Raw genomic sequence first — 21,270 nt, 5'->3', positions numbered from 1 at the left:
ATTTTTGAAGTTGAATGAATTTTCAAATTTCTCATTTATAATTATGCGGGGGTTTTATGTGGTCGAGGGATCGATATTGCTTTATAAACTAATGACAAGCTGAAAAAATGATAGAAATTGATACTCTAAATCGTGCCAATTACCTTGTGATCGCTTAAGACGTAGTTTTATTTGCATAAAATTAAGGTTCAGATTGATACCTTCAAAATGAATGCTCTACCAATGTAAATATTGTTTATTGGCCAATCTATGGACGTGAAAGTCCGAGCCCTGCGCTCCGACCTTATGCAATATCGTCTTTTTTACTATTTTGATTATATCTCCGGTTCTATAAGTCGTGTCAAGACGAATGAAAAAAGGAAATTTTTAAACGTTTGTGTAAAATAAAATGAATCAAAATTGTTTTATTACATATTTAATAGACGAGAATAAATTTTTAAATGTTAAAATCGGTTTATTGAGACAAAAAAATTATGGACAATATTGTATTTATTGAAAAGTAGCTGAGATTGCTATTTTTAAGGTTTTAAAAAATAATTATTAAATATTAATTCGTTTGATATGCATCAGACGAAAAAAGGACAAGTTACTTATTGTTAAGAATCAATCAAGGAAACTAAATATGTGGTTCTTCACTAAGAAAGCTCTGCAATTTTTTTTAAATCAATTTATCATGTATATAAATAATCTTTTGGATACCAAGTCCCTGTCGAGGAACCTGTTAGACTTCTAGTCAGTATTCTGTAAAATTTAAGCAATGATGAATTCCAGGAATCCTGTCTGTGAGGGTAAACATATTCTTTTGTATGTTCGCATAAACGCAGTAATTCCTCGTAACTCATTTTTTCAGCTACTGTTCGGCAAACGGTATAAGGTAAATTTAATTTGCAATAATCAGTCATAAAAAGATCGGCTACGAACAATTCCAACTGTAACCTTATTAAAATGTTTGCAATGTGCCTTTTTACAACCATGTTCAACCACGTACACGAAATAACATCCATTGACGGAACGCACCAATTCTTGATATTTTTTATTATCGAGTAACCGTCGGTGTAGCTCATTTGGCACAATTGATACAGCGAAACGTCATCTTTTATCATAATGTCTTTGATTTTCGAAACGTCTTTCCACATACAAGCAGTATTTTCTACACTTCTAGGCTTACACTGCATCCTTGAGCATGTCGAGAGCAATCTCTGGGAATGACATTGCAAAAAATCCTTCGTTTCTTGTTTCATATAAAAGCCAATATGACTAAGACTGAATAAGCTGTCCATAATAGTGCAACCGGTAAAAAAGTCTCGATTGTTGCCTGAAAAAATAATTTAATCACGTTTAAATAAAAATCATCGTATTGAGAAAATGAAATGACTTACCAAGAGTCACATCACCAATCAAATGGTCTGTGTCGTTGCCCCGAACTCTCATCCAACATTTAATCATCTTGAGTCTTGTGTGTACGTTTATTTCGTAGCCTACTGACTTCAATAAATGCATCATCTCGATGATGTTCAGAGTGAGAGGATAGTTTTTCAACTCGAGCGAGGTGAAGTCGGCGCTGAACATCTTGTCCTCGTCCAGATTATCCAGACTCGCGCCATGATCCAAAAGTGCCTTGGTGAGATTAACATCGAAACGCGACGCCGCCGCCTGCAAAGGCGTCTCGCCGTGACAATTCCGAGCTTCGATATTCGCTCCATGTTCAACGAGTATTTGAACTATTTCATCAACTGGTTTTCTCTTGTCGCAGAAGAGGTAGTGATTGGTGCACCGGCATAGGCACAGCCTCGCGAGGGCGTGAAGAGGTGTCGATTTTTCCACGTCCTGTTGGTTTGGATCGGCCCCATGCCTCAACAAAATCTCTATCACGTTTAGATGTCTGTACTGTGCAGCTATATGCAAAGGGGAATACTTGTATGAGTCGAGATTGACATCCACGCCTTGGCTCAAGAATAGATTCACTGCAGCCACGTTGCCAGTCATGCAGGCCGCGTGTAAATACGTGTAGCCGTAATCGTCGCAGAAGTTTTCACTTGGATTCTCCAAAAAATATGCCATGACCTCTAGGGTCATATTTTTGGGGGAAGGTGTATGATAATTTCCCCCATATATAAACTCAGCCAAATAATGAAGAGCAGATCTTCCATCCAGGCATCTAACCTCGTGTATTTTCAAATCGCTCGCCTCGATTAGTTTTACCATGTTCAAATCGCGTTCTTCCAAGGCAAATTCTAAGAAATATATTTTGCTTTCTTCGACATTTGGAAACATACCTTCAGAGTTCATCAAAGTTATCAAAAATCTGTTGAAAGAAGATTCAACGCTCATTGTTGCTCCTAATTTAATAACGCTAGCAAATGCATTACGTCTAGTGTTCACATTTCTATATTTGCTTGTCCAATCTTTTATCATATATTCTAGGGTAGGTAAGTCTGCATCGTCATCATTTGAATACATTTTGAATCAAACTGTTGAGTCTATATCACTGAACACTGTAAAATTAACACTGAACAACGAGCACTACTCGTCGAGGTCACTATTGCACTGACACCAAAGAATATGTCAAAAAAACACGAAAAAATGATGACGCAATCTCCTGCGCACGTGCGCGCTTCCTATTGGTGCTTCATCGTTACGGCTGTCAATGAGGTGCGTAGGAGAACTTTCCAATTTAGATTGAAAGTGAAATTTTGATGATTCTGAAAATGATGAGAGTTAAAACGATCATTTCCCTGCCGCTGCGCAAAGTGGAAATACCCATTTTCGGGTCACGGTGTATGAACAATAGTATACAGGCCTGAGTTGTTGAAAAAAGAAAAGTTTTAGGGCCTACTTCGAGCGCATAATGTTATAATGTTAAAGAAATATATAGCATTCAAGGCAATGTATGTTTAATAAGATAATAAATAAAAAAAAAATTAAAAAGTTTGTATTTTTGTATATTTTATAATATTTTTGAATTATAAAAATTAATAATATATTTTATATGGGTCAGATTCAGAATTTNGCTGTCTTTTACAGATGATCGGCAGAAGGGCTTTAGACTCCGAAGAGCGAGGAGCTTGTAAACAAAGTTGAATAACGTATTAATAAAGTTCTTTTCATTTTGTTCACTTTGTCTCGTTTAATTTCGGAAGTAACCCGAACAGTACTGATTGAAAAATAGCGAAAATTGTTATTTTCACTCACATCATCACACATTTGTTTAAACAAATATTAATTCGTTAAATATGCAACAGACGAAAAAAGGACAAGTAACTTGTTTAGAATCAAGCAAGGGAAATAAATTCTTTTGGAACCCAAGTCTCTGTGGAGGAACCTGTTAGACTTCTAGTGAGTATTCTGTAAAATTTAAGCAGTGAAGTATTCCAGGAATCCTTTCTACGAGGGTAAACATATTCTTTTGTCTGTTCGTACAAACGCAGTAGTTCCTCGTAACTCATTTTTTCAGCTACTGTTCGGCAAACGGTATAAGGTAAATTTAATTTACAATAATCAGTCATAAAAAGATCGGCTACGAACAATTCCAACTGTAACCTTATTAAAATGTTTGCAATATGCCTTTTTACAACCATGTTCAACCACGTACATGAAGTAACATCCATTGACGGAACGCACCAATTCTTGATATTTTTTATTATCGAGTAACCGTCGCTGTAGCTCATTTGGCACAATTGATACAGCGAGACGTCGTCGTTTATCATAATGTCTTTGATTTTCGAAACGTCTTTCCACAAAATTTCAGTACTTTCTACGGTACAACTATACTGTTGCCTCGGCTGTGGGCGCGTCGCTCTCAATCTCTCAGAATGGTAATGCAAAAAATCCTTCGTTTCTTGTTTCATATAAAAGCCAATATGGCTATGACTAAATAAGCTACACAAAATAATGTAACCGGTATAAAAGTCTCGAGCTCTACCTGAAAAAATAATTTAATCACGTTTAAATTCAAATCATTGTAATAGGAAAATGAAATGACTTACCAAGAGTCACATCACCAATCAAATGGTCTGTGTCGTTGCCCCGAACTCTCATCCAACATTTAATCATCTTGAGTCTTGTGTGTACGTTTATTTCGTAGCCTACTGACTTCAGTAAATGCATCATCTCGATGATATTCAGAGTGAGAGGATAGTTTTTCAACTCGAGCGAGGTGAAGTCGGCGCTGAACATCCTATCCTCGTCCAGATTATCCAAATTCGCGCCGTGATCCAAAAGTACCTTGGTGAGACTAACATCGAAACGCGACGCCGCCGCCTGCAAAGGCGTCTCGCCGTGACAATTCCGAGCTTCGATATTCGCTCCATGTTCAACGAGTATTTGAACTATTTCATCAACTGGTTTTCTCTTGTCGCAGAAGAGGTAGTGATTGGTGCACCGGCATAGGCACAGCCTCGCGAGGGCGTGAAGAGGTGTCGATTTTTCCACGTCCCGTTGATTCGGATCAGCCCCATGCCTCAACAAAATCTCTATCACGTTTAGATGTCTGTACTGTGCAGCTATATGCAAAGGGGAACACTTGTACGAGTCGAGATTGACATCCACGCCTTGGCTCAAGAATAGATTCACTGCAGCCACGTTGCCAGTCATGCAGGCCGCGTGTAAATACGTGTAGCCGTAATCGTCGCAGAAGTTTTCACTTGGATTCTCCAAAAAATATGCCATGACCTCTAGGGTCATATTTTTGGGGGAAGGTGTATGATAATTTGCCCCATATATAAACTCAGCCAAATAATGAAGAGCAGATCTTCCATCCAGGCATCTAACCTCGTGTATTTTCAAATCGCTTGCCTCTATTAGTTTTACCATGTTCAAATCGCGTTCTTCCAAGGCAAATTCTAAGAAATATATTTTGCTTTCTTCGACATTTGGAAACATACCTTCAGAGTTCATCACAGCTATCACACATCTATTATAATTAGATTCCAGACTCAGTTTTGACCCATTTCTAAGTACCCTGCAAAATACTCGGCGACGAACGTTTATATTTCTATGTTTCCTTGTCCAATTGTTTATCGTTACTTGCACGTAGCGAGATAAGTCTGTATCGTTATTATTTGAAGACATTTTGAAATGTTGATAAAATTAATTTCCTTGATGAAAAATGTCGAGTCTATATCGCTGAACACTAAAAAATTAACACTTAACAACGAGCACTACTTGTCGAGGTCACTACTGCACTGACATCAAAGAATACATCGAAAAAAACACGAAATATTTTCCAGCATGTGTTTTCAGCACGTGGGACGCGAGTCTCTTCATTCATGCGCGCGCTTCCTCTTCGGCGCTGCATCACATGTAGCTGGTAATGCGATGTATCGTAATCTCTTTTTTATTCGTAGAACTTTCCAATTTGAATTGAAAGTGAGCACGAAAAATTTTCCAGCATGGGTTTGGTGTCTTGATTCTCGAATTCTGAATGTAGCGCAAGCGGCTTCATACGTGCGAGCTTCCTGTTGGCGTTCCACCACGTGCTACTGGGAATGAGATGTGTAGAAGTCAATCGGAATTTATTTTGTAAGAGATTTCTAATTTAATGACTGTATGAAAATGATGAAAGTGAAAATGATTATTATCTTGACGCTGCACAAAGTGTAAGTAGCTATTTTCAAATACTCGTTTTTCCAAAAGTCGTCAAACCTCGAAAAATCTCGATACGATGACGAGTAGTTTGAGCGAGAAAAGCGTAACTAATGAAGATACGTCCGAATCTGTCGATTTTTAAGTTGATCCAATTACGAACGGAAGAGGCGGAAAAATAATTAACATATTCCGACTATTTTTTCTACTACTTGGAGTTTACTCGCTCGATAAAATGGGGAAAGCTTCTCGCGAGACACCAAAAGGCTTGTGAGTTGCATCCACGCAAGAAACTATCTAGACGATATTTCCGGCGATGGGCGCTGGATCCATTCTCGGAGCTGACGCGCTACCGTTTGCCGCGATTCTTTACCGCAATATTATCGTCAAGCAGGTGATGAATGATTATTTTTGTAATATTTGCTTTTCTGTGTCTAGTATCATTCAATTTTGTAAATTTCATTCAAATTAATAAATTAAAAAAATGAGTTACGATTTTTCATTGATAAATGAATGAGGATCGGTCGTTAGCCTTTTTTTACTCTCTTGTTTTTGTACAAATATGTGACGCAGTGAATAAGCGGCGCAAGTAGAGAATCTAATCAACATCAAGACGACGAAGCTACCGGAATCTAGTCTCTATAAAATTAATAACGCGAGTAAGGGCTGCGATCGATAGGCCTTTACGAGAGCGTGGATCCGAAAATCGACTGTGAAAAGCGATAAAGCAACCGAGTGCGCGCAGAGAAAAAAAATTGTAACGAGATTGAGAAAGTGTTGAGTAGAGCGTATTGGTGTGGCATATTTCGATTGTGTCGAGCGATCCCAGATAAGAAAGTCGCGGATATGATGTTGTATTTGAGAGAATGAAATTGCGCCGCGGAAATGATTAAGGGCTCAAAAGGGGCTTAAATAATTTTATATTTTTATTTATAGGATTAAGCTGAAAAAGTAACTTAGTGAAGCCAATAAAAAATGTACTACTTTAAGCATAGCGAGTCTGCGTGTGAGGAAAGTGTTATCACCGTGGTGGCTGTAAATTCATAAAAAATTTGTTATGTGATCTCAGCATCAGCCACGCCACGGGTCTCTCTACCTGATAAGAAAAGTCGGTTCCTGCGGCAAGAAATATTTTGACGTATGACAAGAAAACGGCTTTTCTTGTCTCGTGTCACCGACTTTTCTTGTACTGGAAAGGATTATGTATCCTAAACGCCAAATCTTGCAATCACTTATATTACATAACTTTCATCAAAAAAATGACTATCGATAAAGGGTCTCGAAATTTTAACCACATATTATTTACAGTGCTTTTTATACGTGTGAGAAATTTCAGGAAATTTAACCAAACCATTTCCGAAATATAATTAATCAAAGTTCGGTACTTTAACATGGGATCCCTATGCTAGCGTATCGAAAAGACGCTATTTTGTGTGATTATAAAATAACGCATCGATAAAATCTTTTCAAAAACTAGGAGATGATTGTTCAGTATGTACTAAAACATAGCTCAAAAACTGGAAAAACTTGACCAAACAGTTTTTGAGAAAAGTTAATGTAAAAACATTGCAAAAATAAAAATTTAAACTTTTCGACCTGAAACTCACTTTTTAAAGTTTTTAGGGTCATTTTAAACAAAAAAGTGCTCTTGCCAATTTTCTCTAAAATCTATTGTTCACGAGCTGTAAACGATTCAAATTTAAACAATTTTAAGCAATAAATCTTTGCGATTTTTTATCTCAATAAGCATGAACTCTACGAAAAATTTTAAAAGAACAAAAAAGTCTTAGAATTTGTCAAGGAAAGCGTGTGAATTTTTTCAGATTTTTTTTAGATATATGCCCAAATTTGTCGGTCAGATCTGAGGGAACATCCTTATTTCTTGGATTTCTTGGACAAAATCCTTTCGTTCTAATGGAATGGCAACTTAAATACGTCAATAACTTTGTTTTTGAAAGGAGAATAAGCCGATGAAAAATTGATTTAACTTATCATCTATAGTTTACCAAACATGATTTTATAAACAATTAAATTCTTTATAACTAATTTTCGCTCACTCGAATCGACACTTTCCCCCAACGATATTCGGATGCATGAAAAATACAATGTTCGAATCAGGCTACGTCAATAACCATCTGTCGCGTTTTTTCGTGCGCGAGCGTGTCCATCTACACACGATGCTATACGCATATAGCTCGCTCTATAATTGTATCTTTAGTAGCTTCAAGCACGTGTCTTTGATCTCTATACTGTAGTGCAATAGATACAGTCAGTAATATTACGACGCTGCACAGAGTGATCGCGAAAACTTGGTATCGTCCGAAGCAAGTGACTGTAATGAAAAAAAAGTGTAAAATATTTTATGATGAGTTTGCCCCATAACTTTGACCAACTCTCAAACTTGGAGAAATTGAAGATATTACGGAAAAAGGTTAATTGGGAGGTCGTAGAAGAGCGAATCGAGTTTCTCAAAAAAATTTGTCCTTTACTCAATGATTGGAGGGGCCAACTTCCTGATCTGCGGTATATTTTTCATCCCCGAGAAATTGAGCGTCTTCTCTTTGATTCCGTTACGGTCGCGCCAATGAACGTGGAAAGAGATTTCATCGAGTTCGTGGGTCGCACCGGCTACATGCATCCAACCATCGTCGACGAAGACGGCAGGCCATCGTCGCGTCGCACCACACCGGTGCATTATTTCACCGTAGCAGCACCCGCAACGATCGTCCGCAATCTGTTGATAATGTACGGCAGGTTCGGTGTGAATTACCAGGACGATTCGGGCGTCACGCACTTGCACGTGGCCTGCATGGCCCGAGACTGTACGGACTTCGTCGAGAAGTTTCTCGAGCTCGGTCAGGATCCGAATCTCGTCGTGGAAGAAACGGGTGATTCGCCGCTGCACTTCGCCGCGAGGGGCCTCAACGCGTTCGTAGTCGAATTGTTGCTGAGAAGAGGTGGCGATCCGAACTTGGCCAACAAGGATGGATCGACGCCTCTGCATATTATGGGCAAGAAATTCGGCTCGGCTGAAGTAATCGAGATGTTATTCAAGATCAGCGCCGAGAAACATCAGCGGTTGCGGGTCGACGCTCAAGACCGCTTGGGTAACACGCCGTTGCACTTTGCGATTCGAGACATGCGCGACTTCGGTGGCACGAAGGTGGTCGAAACGCTGCTGAGAAGAGGTGCCAGTCCGAATATCGCTAATGCAGAGGGATCGACCACTTTGCACTTGATTTGCCAGAAAAATCCTAAATTTTTTATGACTAATATGGTAACAAGCGAAGATGACATTGCGGAGCAGTACTTAAAAATGATCGATGCTCACCATCAAACTTGCCAAGTCAATGTTCGGGACAACTTGGGCTGGACACCGCTGCGATTCGCTGTGGCGAATCTCTTGCCGAGCACAGTCGATGTACTCTTGGATCGTGGCGCTGATCTGTCCAACTTCGTTTTTCCCGGCGAGAGTTACGTTGGCGAGCAATTGAAAGGGAGGAAAGATGAATTTTGGTTTAAATTCAGACTAGCGTCTGGAGCTCTGGCGGTCGTCGAGCGCCTGGAAAATAGAGGATACGAATTGGACCGAAGCGACGCACAGACGATAATGAAATTTTTCGCGAAGCACGAATTGTTCGACAAGTCCGTGGATCTGGAACAGTGTTGGTACGACGACGAGGTGTTCGTGAGAAGAGCGAAACAATGGAAGATACGTCCGAATCTGTCGTTCTACGACTTGGTCCAGTTACCACCCAAAGAGGCGGCAAAACAATTCACGTGCGCGGATTACTTCAAGATTTGGTGTGAGGATAAATTTTACAAGCTACGAAATAAGGAGGATTGCGAGTTGTATCTGTGCGAGAAACTATCGAGACGATTTTTCCGACGATGGGCATTGGAACCGTTCATGGAGCTGATACACTATCGACTGCCGATTCTTTGCTGTGATATGATCGTCGAGGAGCTGTCGAACGAAGATTTGTATAATATTTGCGTGGCGGCTACAGGCCAAAAGTCGTGATGACTATAAATGTTTAAAACATTTTTTTATGTATACAGAGTTATTAAACGTTGAATATTTTTTATATCATCCCAATAAATCAATTTAAAAATGAGTTTCGATTTGTTAATTGACAAATAAATATTTAAGTCGTTTGGCTTTTTCTCCCTTTTTTATATACAATGCTATTGCAAAACTCTTGGTGCTTGGACTAATAGTTACGTAAATATTAATAGCTCTCTTAATGATTTGCAGAGCTAATTCAAAGTGCTGGTAATCTTTTGACGTACACTTGCACTCAGTGCCCGAGTAAAAAAAAGTCTGGAAGAGTCTTCATATAGTCCGATACATAGTCATATCATACAAGTCTATCCAAAATCTGACCTAAGTCTCGCTTTAGCGGTTTTGCGAGACTTCGAAAAATTCGATTTTTGAGAAACCAGACTATATCTAGACTTTTTCTCAGTCTTTTTCCCACACGAAAATGATTTTGAATATTTTGAAGAGTTTGTTAAACTCGCATTACGACTTTTTAAAAAAAACGTTTTTAAAAGTCTGATAAATTCACCAGCTGCATACACATGGGCTGCCTGATTACAAACACAATCATCTTTTGGAATTGTCTTTTATTTTCTCGTCCCTTGGTCCATTTCTCTCTGCATTAATAATAAAAAGAAAAGTCAGAAAATACCAGCACAAGCATCGATGTTTCACGTATGGTGCATCATCAATGAGTGCTTACTCTTAAAATCGTTCCTTCTCATTGAGTTAAGTAATCAGAGTAGTTTTAACGCACCAGATGTGAAACATCGATGCTTGTGCTGATATTTCTGACTTTTCTTTTTCTTGATTTTCCAGTTTTTAGTTTTATTTTTTTCAACTTTTTTTTGTTTGATTCGTGTGTTTTTTGTTGTTTTCAGTCTACTTGTTTGATTTTAGATTTCTAGTTTTTTATAAACAATTTTGTTTTGATTTTCTACTTTCTAGTTTGTTTTTAATTTTTTACTTATTTATTTTTTACTTATTTGTTTTATCCATTTTCATATTTTTTTCAATTCTTTAATTTTAATTAATTGATAAAGATGTTTCACACCTTGCAGCTGCTCATAAACAGATGATTTTTTTTAAACTGTTTTTTTTTTACTTTTTTCAATTTACAATTTATTTTTAATTTGGATTTTTTATTGGACACCACGCGTTCAAAGAATGATTTGAAAAAACGACAAAAAATGAAATGTTTTTAATATTTTTGAGACATAAAAGAAAGCATAATACCTGCAATCGCCAAGTATCGGTGGACAACTTGATTGAACTTTAAGAGAACTTTTTAATATTCGTTCAATTTTAAACAAAATGGTGAATTTTGTACTGTAACATTTCAAAGACCAGCAATGGCTTAAAATTGATTGGAAAATACTTTCATATTTTTTCAATAGTTTTGAAAGAAGGTTTTGATAGCTCGATTTGTTTTAGATTAGGTAACCACCAAATTGGGCACCAAATGTTGATTGCGATTGTTGCAATCAACGGAAACAGCCATATGTCATTCTACATACAAAATCTTGTAAGTCTGAGATTAGGTTTGGAAAGAGCTTGAAATGCTACATGTACGAAAATTGGATGAAAATTCTACAATAGCAATAATCACATTGAAAATCGATACAAAAATCGAGATGTTTGGCCGTTAATGGATTAAAATCAATAATACGATTTATCATTTGCAGGAAAAAAATACTGTTTGATTCAATAAAGGATAGAAGAAATATATTCAATTTTGATGCTTTGACCATTCCCGGATCAAATGTAAAGATAAGAGTTAAGGTGCGTATAATAAGTATAAATAATATAGAATTTATAGCGAATGAAATGGAGTCTTTTCTAGTTCTTAGAACAATTTGTTGATGTATTTTTCTTCTACTTTCTTAGTTCTATTTAATTCATATACTTCATAAATTCATCCGCGTGAATTACATTTTCGCTTTGTGCCACCTAGCGGCGACACGTCTACTACTTCACATACATCAGTATGTATCCGTTACACTCGGTTAATGCAGTTAAATTGTTTCTGTACGAGGAGAGAATTAGTGTTTATGTGAATGAATCTATTTTAGTCCAGTGAGTTGTCAAAATAGGCATAAAATTATGCAGTACTCAACGCGCGTCGTATTCTAGAGATCGCTTTATCAAATCATTTTTTCCAATGAAAGATCGAAAAAAAATAGTATATCGCACTTTAGCGCAGTTGATGAAACAATTATGCATAAAAGAAGTATTACTTAATGTTCACGAGAACCTTATGATGTATGAGAGCGATGAAAGATGTTTACAGAATTAAAGAACAGAAATAAACAGCATTAGAAAAACTAAATAGTTACGCTGCGCAAGAAATGCAATATAGAGTATAGAGAGAAAAAAAATAAAAGACTGATTATATTAATTACTTGTATAAACATGTAATCTATAAGTATTAAGCTTCGATAGTCCAAAGTTAAAGTTTGAAAAGATGAAAAATAATTTTTAATTTAAAAAAAAATAGAGAATACAAAAAATTGTAAAATATATATACAAACTCAGAATTTTAGTTGTCCATTCTTGAATAAAGAAAAAAGTACGAACAATTTTTGTGTGAGAATTAGTCAATCTTTTTCATGTATTGTTCGTGCAAATGATAGCATATTTATTGAAATGCACAAATACGTAAACTTTAGATATTAAGCATTTAAAGATTATTTTTTGTACTATGCTTCTATTACCTAATTGTCCATAGAAATATATGACACTTTGTAAATACACCTAAAATGTAAACATTGTTTTTTATTATCCTAATTATGAGATAATTTTCAGAGTGCCTAGCTATGTACGACCTCGTGTAACGAATGTTCGCGCGACCCGGGAACGATGAAAGAAGAGAGAGCATTCGGCAGGGTCTCAATAAGTACGAGCGCACTCGTGCTGCACGTGAATTTCTATTGGTACGTATGCACCTACATATGGATGCAAAAGGATTCGGCTTCCATACAATGTAATAAGGGCCGGCCGTATTTAAAACGTGTGCAGCGATAATAATAATACTTAGTACTTACAGGCTGGCAATAGGCTGGAGCCCCTGATTCGCTGAGTTTATACGTTTTACGCTCGTGCAACCGAATCATTTAAAAAATTAATATATATAGTGTACTACGTACGGCGCAGCTGCGAATTCGGAGTCTCGCTGCACGAGCCACGAGTGTAGTGGTTGCCTCGCGTCGCGGCGTCTTCTTGCGGGCGCAGCAGTTTATTTATTCGCGCACACGTCGCGCACTCAGTCGAGCATTGGCAGGCGCTTTTGCACGAGCGTACTGTGTTGTGCGTGCAGCAGCGGTGCGAAGCCCCAGAGCCAGCTCAAATCTCAATATATATACACACACGACACACAGCGTGTGGTGTGTTGAGAGCCGCCTCATCTCTGCCTTAATTTTCGCCTGAATTGTGCATTATCGAATGATAATCGTTGACACACCGCGTAGAAAATCAGCGTTTAGATTATATATATACGCCAGTGCCTTAGGCTCGAGCAAATACATACCGTGTATGTAACAAAACAAAGGGCCTCCACGTCACTTGCATTCGGTTCGTACGTGCGTGTGTACAGCTGAAAAGGAAGTTTGAGTGCAGCGATCATTGTGGACAACTGTGCTGCCGCTGCTGCTGTGTATTTTGCGACGTTGACGACGCTTCGCTGCTGCTGCTGCTGTGTATTATATATATAAAATATATATAGCATACATATCGTGTATAGGCGCAGAGTTGGTGTATTAGTGCAAAAGTGTGTGCAGAGACGGAGAGCGCGAGTGAGAGTACAGCACGCATATTACAACGGTGCTTGCTTATATATTTCGACCGACTGTCTGTCCGTCCGTCTGTCTATCTGTCGTGGTGGTGTGTGTACACAAAATACACACACACACACATAGGTTGACAACGACGCGAGGGAAGAAGAGAGTGCAGAATAAGTGAGAAAAAAAAATTCGACTCCGAAGCGAGATAGTTGGCGAATTGTAATCGCTTCGTATTAAAACATATAAAAATTGTGTAGCACGGGGCAACGGTCGTGGTGCGCCTGCCGTGTGTGTACATACATTATTATACAGTTTGTCTGGAACTCCGAGATACTGCTCGACTGCTACTTTTTCATCTGGTGAGTATCTGTGCTTCGAGTGTCAGCGACGATACAGGAGAATACAAGTCAATCGTGAAAACCCACGTGAAATCGATTGTTCGATCGTGTAATACGCGGACGTATACTCGTACATAATATCGATTCTCCGCCCGACGTTTCTGCGACATTATTTTGCATCTTCTCTCGGTGAATGTGTGTTTACCTACCTATAAGCATAAAATATTCAAAACCAGTTTCATGCCTTTTTTCCTTTATTTCTTCTGTTCTCTCTCTCTCTCTCTGCACTCGCGTACTTACCGAGTATGTGTTGCTCGCTATAACTCTTGCTTATGCGCTCGGTGCATTTTTTTTTCTTCTTACGAGTGAAGTGTGGAAGAGAGAGAGAGAGAGAGAGACACACACACGGACATTTATAAGAGCGAGTGAGAGGGAGCGTGAGTGCGTTATATTCTCTGTTGATCGAACGAAGTGAATTAAACAGCGACTGTACAGACCCACACACGCACAGCAAATACGCGTACATGTAGGCGCACACGTTAAATTATCTCCGGTTACTTGCATTTTAACTCTATATATGCGCGATGTGCAGTCTAGCGGTATCCTACATAGGCGACAAATGACTTTGTCGTATTCCTCCCGGCGTAACATAGAATTCTCTTCATCCCAAATCCTACTGCGTGTAAAAAAACTACTACTATGCGTGTGCGGCTGCTATATAAATTATTATCACCGCGCAATGATGTCGTGCTCTCGTGCGCTACATATAATTTTGCTGAAAAAAAATATTTCTGCCCACTCATCGTCGTCGATTTTATTTTATTTTTATTTTTTTGCTCTTCAGCCGCTGCGATCGCACCGCTCGAACTCTAATATATCTCACGATTCGCAAATAATTCAAGAGTTTAAATGTAAAATAATTGTTATCGACCAGACGCGGCGGCGGAGCGCGCGGCAGGCACGGCATAAATAATCGAGTCTTGATTGATAAGCGATTTGTTGCTGCTGCTGGCGTTGACGTGCGCATTTTTTCTCTCTCTCTTTCTCTCTCCGCGTTTGCAGTAGATATACAAAGAAGAGTCGAACAAAAGTTTTGCTACGTACAGGCGCGTACTTACTTTTCTTCGACAAAAAGAGATGCTCTCGAGAAATTACAATATTCGGAGTGATAATTTTTTTTTGCTGCGTCTGAGCGCGTCGATTTTTATCAATGCGACAATATTTCTTTTATAAAGCGAAATACATGAGTATTAACGCCAGGAGAGATCCAAGGTGAGCAGGTCGTCGTCTTCGTCGTCGGATCGCACGAAAGATTCGATTGCGATGAACAAGAAGAAAAAAAGGCAGTCACGCGAGGATTAAATAGTAGAGAAAAAAAAATAATAATGGCTAGTCACTTTTATACGGTATGAACGATAAAATCGATGTTAATTTTACGGATAAAATGCGAGCGTTACGAGAAACAAAAAATGTACTATTTTTGTACTCAAAAACTCGATGTATCTATGTGAAAATATAGTTCAAAGTGCGTCAATAGCTTCAAAAATCGTACATCCGATGCGAGAAACACGCACACGTATAACTGTATCAGAATTGACACGCTAAGGTTCAATTTGAAAATTGTCAAATAGTTGAGAATTGCTCTTGGTCACGATCAATTTCGTGTATAAAAACTCGTTCACGTCGATCGCTCGCGAGAAAAACACATCAAACATCCATCAACAATTTTTGTTATTATAGTTTTTTTGTTCTCGATCGAACTAACAAAATTTTCTCATTTGTCTTCAGCTCTTAAATCTTATCAAGCATGGCTCTCATGAGGATGACCTTGTCCGCCTTGGCGCGGACGCGATTCGGCGCCCAAGCCATCAGGCCGAAATTTTCAGCCAAACCCAAGCCGAGGGATAACATGGTGAGTCGAGAGTCTAATGCAGTCTAATGACTTTCCCACGCGTTCAATTATTCGATAATCAAGCTCTCGATGTACTCCATTATTCACGAGCTCTAATCGCACCGCTAATTATTTCTACAGGTATTCGGCTTCGTCGCCTGCAACTTCCTCAGCACCCACCGTCTGACGAAGAACATCGAGCTGCTGACGGACGACGTCAGTCAGCCCGCCATCATCAAGCCCGAGACGAAGAAGATCATCAATCCGCGCGAGAGCAACGCCGACAATCGGCCGCTCCTCGTCCTGCTCTGCTGGCTGCTGTCCAAGCGCAATCACATCATGAAGTTCGTCAACTTCTACATGGAGCAGGGCTTCGACGTCGTCACCGTGAGCATGACCCCGTGGCAGCTCATGTGGCCCGTCAAGGGCTCGCGCATCATCGCCCTCGACCTGCTCGAGTTCCTCGAGCAGAACAAGCACTACGAGCAGATCTTTCTGCACGGCTTCTCCGTGGGCGGCTACATGTGGGGCGAGGTGATGGACTTCGTGCACAAGGACCGCAAGAAGTACGACGACGTGGTGAATCGCGTGGTGGGCCACGTCTGGGACAGCGCGGCCGACATCAGCGAGCTCACCATCGGCACGCCCAGGGCCGTTTTCCCCAACAACGAGGTGCTCCAGAACGCCATGAAGAAGTATCTCGAGTCGGTGTCGTCGTGTCTCTTTCTCTTTGAAAATATCGCATTCTCCGTCCGTATGCGTACTCGAGCTAATCGTTGAACGTTTTGCAGATACCACATGAAAGCTTTCCACAAACAAGCCACACAGTACTGGATCAGGTCCAGTCAGCTCTTCCACTTGAATCTGGTCAGATCGCCGGCCCTGTTCATCGTCAGCGACACCGATCCGGTGGGCTCGCTCGAGAGCAACATGAGAGTCAAAGAGTCCTGGGACTCTCTCGGAACCAAAGTACGTTTTCGCGTCTTTACAAATAAATATTATAGAGCGAAGCTGTATCGATTGTTTTCCCTATTTTTCTTTCGCAGACCTACATGAAGATATTCCGCAACACTCCGCACGTCGGACACTTCCGAGCGCATCCGAAGGAGTACGTGGCCGAGCTCTACACGTTTTTGGACAGACTACAGCTGATCAGGAACGAGGAGAAGATTCGCGCGCGGCTTTAATACGACAACGAGAACGACGATAATGATGATAATGATAAAAGTTAAAACATTGATATGTCTATTGCCATTTATTGTCGAGTAGCTTTTGTTATTGTTTATTTAGAATCTGGGAAAAAAAGAACGAAAAATCCATTGTTTAATTGATTTGTTATTTTTATGAATCGTACTAACCGTACTGCTTTTTTTTATTTTTTTTTTATTTTTTATCAAAATATCTTATGTAAATCGATATCGTTTGTTCGTATCTACAGCGTGTATTTACGAACGATGGGTTTCCTTGTGATCGTATTTTATTTCTATTTATTTTGATTTATTTCCATTAAGATTGGCCGTCATCTTTTCTTTTTTATAACTCATACGATATTTTTTGTAATTAATTTTATCATGTACTAATCAAGCTTAAAAATTGTACAAAACAAATATCTGTCGATAAATATAACGTGAAGTAAAAATTTTTCATTCACTTCACTCTTCTATTTTCTACAATGCAAATTAGACATTAAACGAACACTATTGTCTGTGTTATTAGAACTTATACATATATATTATCCACGATGAGAATTAAATTTTGTACTTTTTTCTGAATTAAACATTTATAGAGAATTTAAAAGCTATACTTATTTATTTGCTTTGTGTCAATATCTATTCTCAATCTTTTTGATTCAATACTCAAATAAATGAAAAATTTCAATTGAAAAAATTGAGAAATATTTATTTATTTTAACTAATAACATTTGTGTAGGTAATTCAATACCTTAAAATTATGTGTATAAAATATATGTACAACAATTTGCTATAGATTATTTACAAAATCTATTTATTGGGCTTGAATCAAGCTTCCTATTTTTTAGTTTTTGATTTGTTTTTTTCTACTTTTTTTATCATCTTTTTGCTAACTTTTTTTTCCGCGATCGACTTTTTTCTTTTATTGATCATTTTTTTCTCATTAACATCAGTCTCGTCTAGTTCCATTTCAGCTTCATCTTTTTTGCTATCTTTTTTTTCTTTATTTTGTTTTTTCTTCTTTGACAAAATTTCGTCGGCTTCTTCTGGATCTAATCCATCCTCAATCAACTTTTTCCTTTTATTGATCATTTTTTTCTCGTCAAAATCAGTCTGGTCTAGTTGTGCTTCAGCTTCTCTTTTTGTTGCTGAGACTTCAGTAAAAATTTGAACAATCTCTTTATCTGCAAAATAAATTGAAAAATATTATAGAAATAACTGAAATATTACTCTCAAATATTAATGATAGGGTTTATATTACTCACCGCTAACTTCATAGTTTGTGAGTTTAGTACCAACTAATTCTTCAATGGCATGAAGTAATTTTATATCTTGAGGCGTAACCAAACTGATAGCCATACCATTTCTTCCAGCACGAGCTGTTCTACCAACTCTATGAATGTACTCTTTAGGTATATTGGGTATATTATGGTTGATTACTAATGAAACAATTGGAATATCTAAACCTCTTGCAGCTACATCTGTAGCTATTAAAATCTTGACCTGTTTAGATTTGAATTTTTGAAGAGATGTCAAGCGGTCCTTTTGCTTGATCATAGCGTGAAGAGCAACATTTTCAAAACCAACTTCGTTCATGGTCATAGATATTAATTGGCAATTTCTAAAATTTTAAATCCTTTATTAGAATACATGCTAAACATTATTATGAATTTAATAATTCTTATTATAAAATTTTGCTTACTTGCATGTATCCGTAAATATCATAATCGATCCAGTTGCATTGTCATATCTAAAAGTTCTAATAACTTCTACCAAATATGCATCACGTACATTATAGGGGCAAAGTACATATCTTTGATCTAATTCTTTTACTGTTGCCAAACCACTATCGTCAGTGGATTCCCACATAAACACTTCTTTTGATGAAACTTGTTTTACTTTATCCAGTGCATCCGTGATAGTAGCACTGAAGAGTAGTGACTGTCGTTCTTTAGGAATAGCTTTAAATATGATGCTCATTTGTGCATCATAATTACCACCCAGTAATCTATCTGCTTCATCAAGAACTAGAAACTTTATTCGTTGCAATGAAAATGTATCACAACTTTGCAAGTGATCTGCCAAACGACCTGGTGTAGCAACAACAATGTGAGGTCTTCTTGAAAGTTCTTGGCCCTGATACATCATGTCCAGTCCACCAACTACTGTACATTTTCTCAAATTAATGGATTTTCCAATGACAGCAAACTGATCAGAAATCTAAAAGTATTCATTGAGAGGTTAAAAAAAGTCTTCTTAAAAGATTAATGAAAGTAAACGATCAACACTATTTTACCTGAAAGGCCAATTCTCTTGTAGGTGTCAATATAAGAGCAAAAATTCCATAAGGGTCCTCGGATAGTTTTTGGACTATTGGCAATGCAAAAGCCAGGGTTTTACCGCTACCAGTTTTAGCTGCACCAATGACATCCTTGCCAGCCATGATGGCAGGAATGCAATTCTCCTGAATGGGAGTTGGCTCTTTAATACCTGCGAGACAATAATTATTTGTGGATTTAGTAAGCAGTTTACGATTATTTACTATCTGATGCAGCTGCATAACCAAATTCAGCACTTGACAAAAATGAAGAAAATATAGAAATATAAAGTGGAAAAAGACTCACCGACTGATTTCAATTGCTCAATGAGCCAAGGGCTGATTTTCAGATCTTTAAAAGTCGTCATTTTATGGCGTTAAAAAAGCTGGAAAACTTTTGTCGGTATTATTTTTGTTTATGTCACAATTCACGATTCTCAGCGACAGCACGTGCTCGGCCGACGACAAACACTTCTGATACTACTCGCAGGCGGCAGAGAAATGCTAGTAAGTTAGGTGCTGGCGCCGTCATGCGCTCTGGCGGCGAAGTGGAGAACTTACAACTGTCACTTGTCTAGCAGCGGACGTAAATACAAAATTTGAATCAATTTTAGGGTTTCAACGTTTTATTGACTTACAATTAATAAAAAGCTTTATTTTTCTTAAAAAATTTATTGATTTTTTTAAACTTGAACATTTTTTTCACTTGATTATATAAGATCGGAAAAACTTACATTACTATCATGGTAAATTAAAATTTTTAAATTTGTCTTCTGAACGTGTAGGCTAAATTTTTATCTCTTTATTAAGTTGTAATGCGCGATTGATGCACCAACTCGATGTGGAGTTTTAGATAACTCTTCTTCGACAATTTCTTTCCGCAAATATAACACGCGTGTGTAACGCCCATGTGCTTCACTTTTATGTGTTTACTAAGACTACCCTTTTGTGTGAATGTGCTTCCGCATTTATCGCACGTATGCTTGGTACCGCGATGTACCGAATCGATATGGAGTTTGAGACAATTCTTCGACGAAAGCATCTTTCCGCAAATACCACATGCAACACGCGCGATACCATTGTGCGTTGAATCGATGTGTTTTTTTAGATAAAATTTTCGTGAAAATGTCTTTCTGCAAATACCACATTTATGCCTGTTACCGCCATGCATCCTAGCGATGTGGACTTTGAGAGAAGCTTTCTGCGTAAATGTCTTTTGGCATGTATCGCATGCATGCCTGACACCATTGTGCGCCGAATCGATGTGTACTTTCAGATAGTGTTTTTGTGAAAATGACTTTTTGCATATTTCACACGCATAAGCGACACCATTATGACACGTATCGATGTGGGTTTTCAGAGTACACTTATGTTTGAATGTCTTTCCGCATACGTAACAAGCGTGTGCGATTTTTCTTTGTACCGCATCGACGTGGGTTTTGAGATTGTCTTTAGATGACAATTTTTTTCTAGAAATATTACATGCACGTTTCACAGCATTCCGTGCCGCATCCATTTGCGTCTTGAGATTGCGTTCGTTTTTCAACGTCTTTGTGATGCTTCTCGTTATCCTTCGTTCGGCATATTCGCAGTTGAAATTAAAATTTGTTTCTTCCGTGGTGTCACTATAGCATTTCTGTATCACATCCTCCGCAGCTTCTATTTCAATTGTGTCCAGATCATTATGACTATCGCCATACTTTATGCTCTGCAAGTGATATTCGAAATCATCGTCAATTTTTTTAGCTACTTCGGGCTTGACGTCTTCGCATTCGGCGACTATTTCCACTTCGTCATCAAGTTCACTTTCATAAAGGGTCTGTCGAAAAATAAAAGACATGAGAGAATTATCGTGATGAACAATTAGATGCAATTATCAACACTTACTGAATTTTCTGTCAGAAATGCTAAGAGTTGGAAGTTTTTATGATCGGGTGCCTCGTCGAACGTTTTACAATCACTTTCATTACACACAACACTGGGTTCCTCTTTGATTGTTCCACAAGGAAAATAAAGTATGTCACTGGATTCCATCTTCCTCCCCCGAACAATTCTGATGATATTCCTTTCCTGAAATTTCATCAAACCAACTGAACGCGAAAAAATTGATGAGCTGCTAGGAACGCGGTG

The 21,270-nt window shown here is 38.2% G+C and overlaps 4 protein-coding genes across 4 annotated transcripts; 1 reads left to right on the top strand and 3 right to left on the bottom strand.

Moving 5' to 3' along the window:
- Positions 1–630: 630 nt before the first annotated feature.
- Positions 631–2,513, bottom strand: LOC106653840. The gene is made up of 2 exons (XM_023462795.1): positions 1,380–2,513; positions 631–1,315 (listed from the first exon to the last, which is right to left on the bottom strand). The coding sequence occupies exons 1-2, from the start codon at positions 2,458–2,460 to the stop codon at positions 672–674; spliced, it is 1,725 nt and encodes a 574-aa protein (XP_023318563.1). The 5' UTR covers positions 2,461–2,513; the 3' UTR covers positions 631–671.
- A 10,369-nt stretch (positions 2,514–12,882) lies between these two features.
- Positions 12,883–17,423, top strand: LOC106653986. The gene is made up of 5 exons (XM_014373665.2): positions 12,883–13,763; positions 15,531–15,654; positions 15,775–16,337; positions 16,425–16,602; positions 16,680–17,423. Exons 2-5 carry the CDS (start codon positions 15,550–15,552, stop codon positions 16,818–16,820), a joined length of 987 nt encoding a protein of 328 aa, XP_014229151.1. The 5' UTR covers positions 12,883–13,763; positions 15,531–15,549; the 3' UTR covers positions 16,821–17,423.
- A 70-nt stretch (positions 17,424–17,493) lies between these two features.
- On the bottom strand, positions 17,494–19,609 carry LOC106653932 (probable ATP-dependent RNA helicase DDX49). The gene is made up of 5 exons (XM_014373601.2): positions 19,448–19,609; positions 19,120–19,313; positions 18,526–19,043; positions 18,089–18,444; positions 17,494–18,007 (listed from the first exon to the last, which is right to left on the bottom strand). Exons 1-5 carry the CDS (start codon positions 19,506–19,508, stop codon positions 17,661–17,663), a joined length of 1,476 nt encoding a protein of 491 aa, XP_014229087.1. The 5' UTR covers positions 19,509–19,609; the 3' UTR covers positions 17,494–17,660.
- On the bottom strand, positions 19,562–21,270 carry LOC111694475. The gene is made up of 3 exons (XM_023462876.1): positions 21,028–21,270; positions 20,564–20,959; positions 19,562–19,714 (listed from the first exon to the last, which is right to left on the bottom strand). The coding sequence occupies exons 1-3, from the start codon at positions 21,220–21,222 to the stop codon at positions 19,562–19,564; spliced, it is 744 nt and encodes a 247-aa protein (XP_023318644.1). The 5' UTR covers positions 21,223–21,270.

Source organism: Trichogramma pretiosum, unplaced genomic scaffold (assembly GCF_000599845.2).
Source record: "Trichogramma pretiosum strain Unisexual culture from Peru unplaced genomic scaffold, Tpre_2.0 scaffold1, whole genome shotgun sequence".
Taxonomy (NCBI): domain Eukaryota; kingdom Metazoa; phylum Arthropoda; class Insecta; order Hymenoptera; family Trichogrammatidae; genus Trichogramma; species Trichogramma pretiosum.
This window is presented reverse-complemented; position numbering and strand designations above follow the sequence as displayed.

Coding starts and splice junctions, on each gene's coding strand:
- LOC106653840 (XM_023462795.1), bottom strand. CDS start 2,460: ATGTATTCAAATGATGACGATGCAGACTTACCTACCCTAGAATATATG. Junction 1,316..1,379: donor GATTGGTGATGTGACTCTTG/GTAAGTCATTTC, acceptor TTATTTTTTCAG/GCAACAATCGAGACTTTTTT.
- LOC106653986 (XM_014373665.2), top strand. CDS start 15,550: ATGGCTCTCATGAGGATGACCTTGTCCGCCTTGGCGCGGACGCGATTC. Junction 15,655..15,774: donor CCAAGCCGAGGGATAACATG/GTGAGTCGAGAG, acceptor TTATTTCTACAG/GTATTCGGCTTCGTCGCCTG. Junction 16,338..16,424: donor GCCATGAAGAAGTATCTCGA/GTCGGTGTCGTC, acceptor AACGTTTTGCAG/ATACCACATGAAAGCTTTCC.
- LOC106653932 (XM_014373601.2), bottom strand. CDS start 19,508: ATGACGACTTTTAAAGATCTGAAAATCAGCCCTTGGCTCATTGAGCAA. Junction 18,445..18,525: donor ATATTTACGGATACATGCAA/GTAAGCAAAATT, acceptor TTAAAATTTTAG/AAATTGCCAATTAATATCTA. Junction 18,008..18,088: donor CACAAACTATGAAGTTAGCG/GTGAGTAATATA, acceptor TTTATTTTGCAG/ATAAAGAGATTGTTCAAATT.
- LOC111694475 (XM_023462876.1), bottom strand. CDS start 21,222: ATGAAATTTCAGGAAAGGAATATCATCAGAATTGTTCGGGGGAGGAAG. Junction 20,960..21,027: donor CATTTCTGACAGAAAATTCA/GTAAGTGTTGAT, acceptor ATTTTTCGACAG/ACCCTTTATGAAAGTGAACT. Junction 19,715..20,563: donor TCAAAACCCACGTCGATGCG/GTACAAAGAAAA, acceptor GTCCGCTGCTAG/ACAAGTGACAGTTGTAAGTT.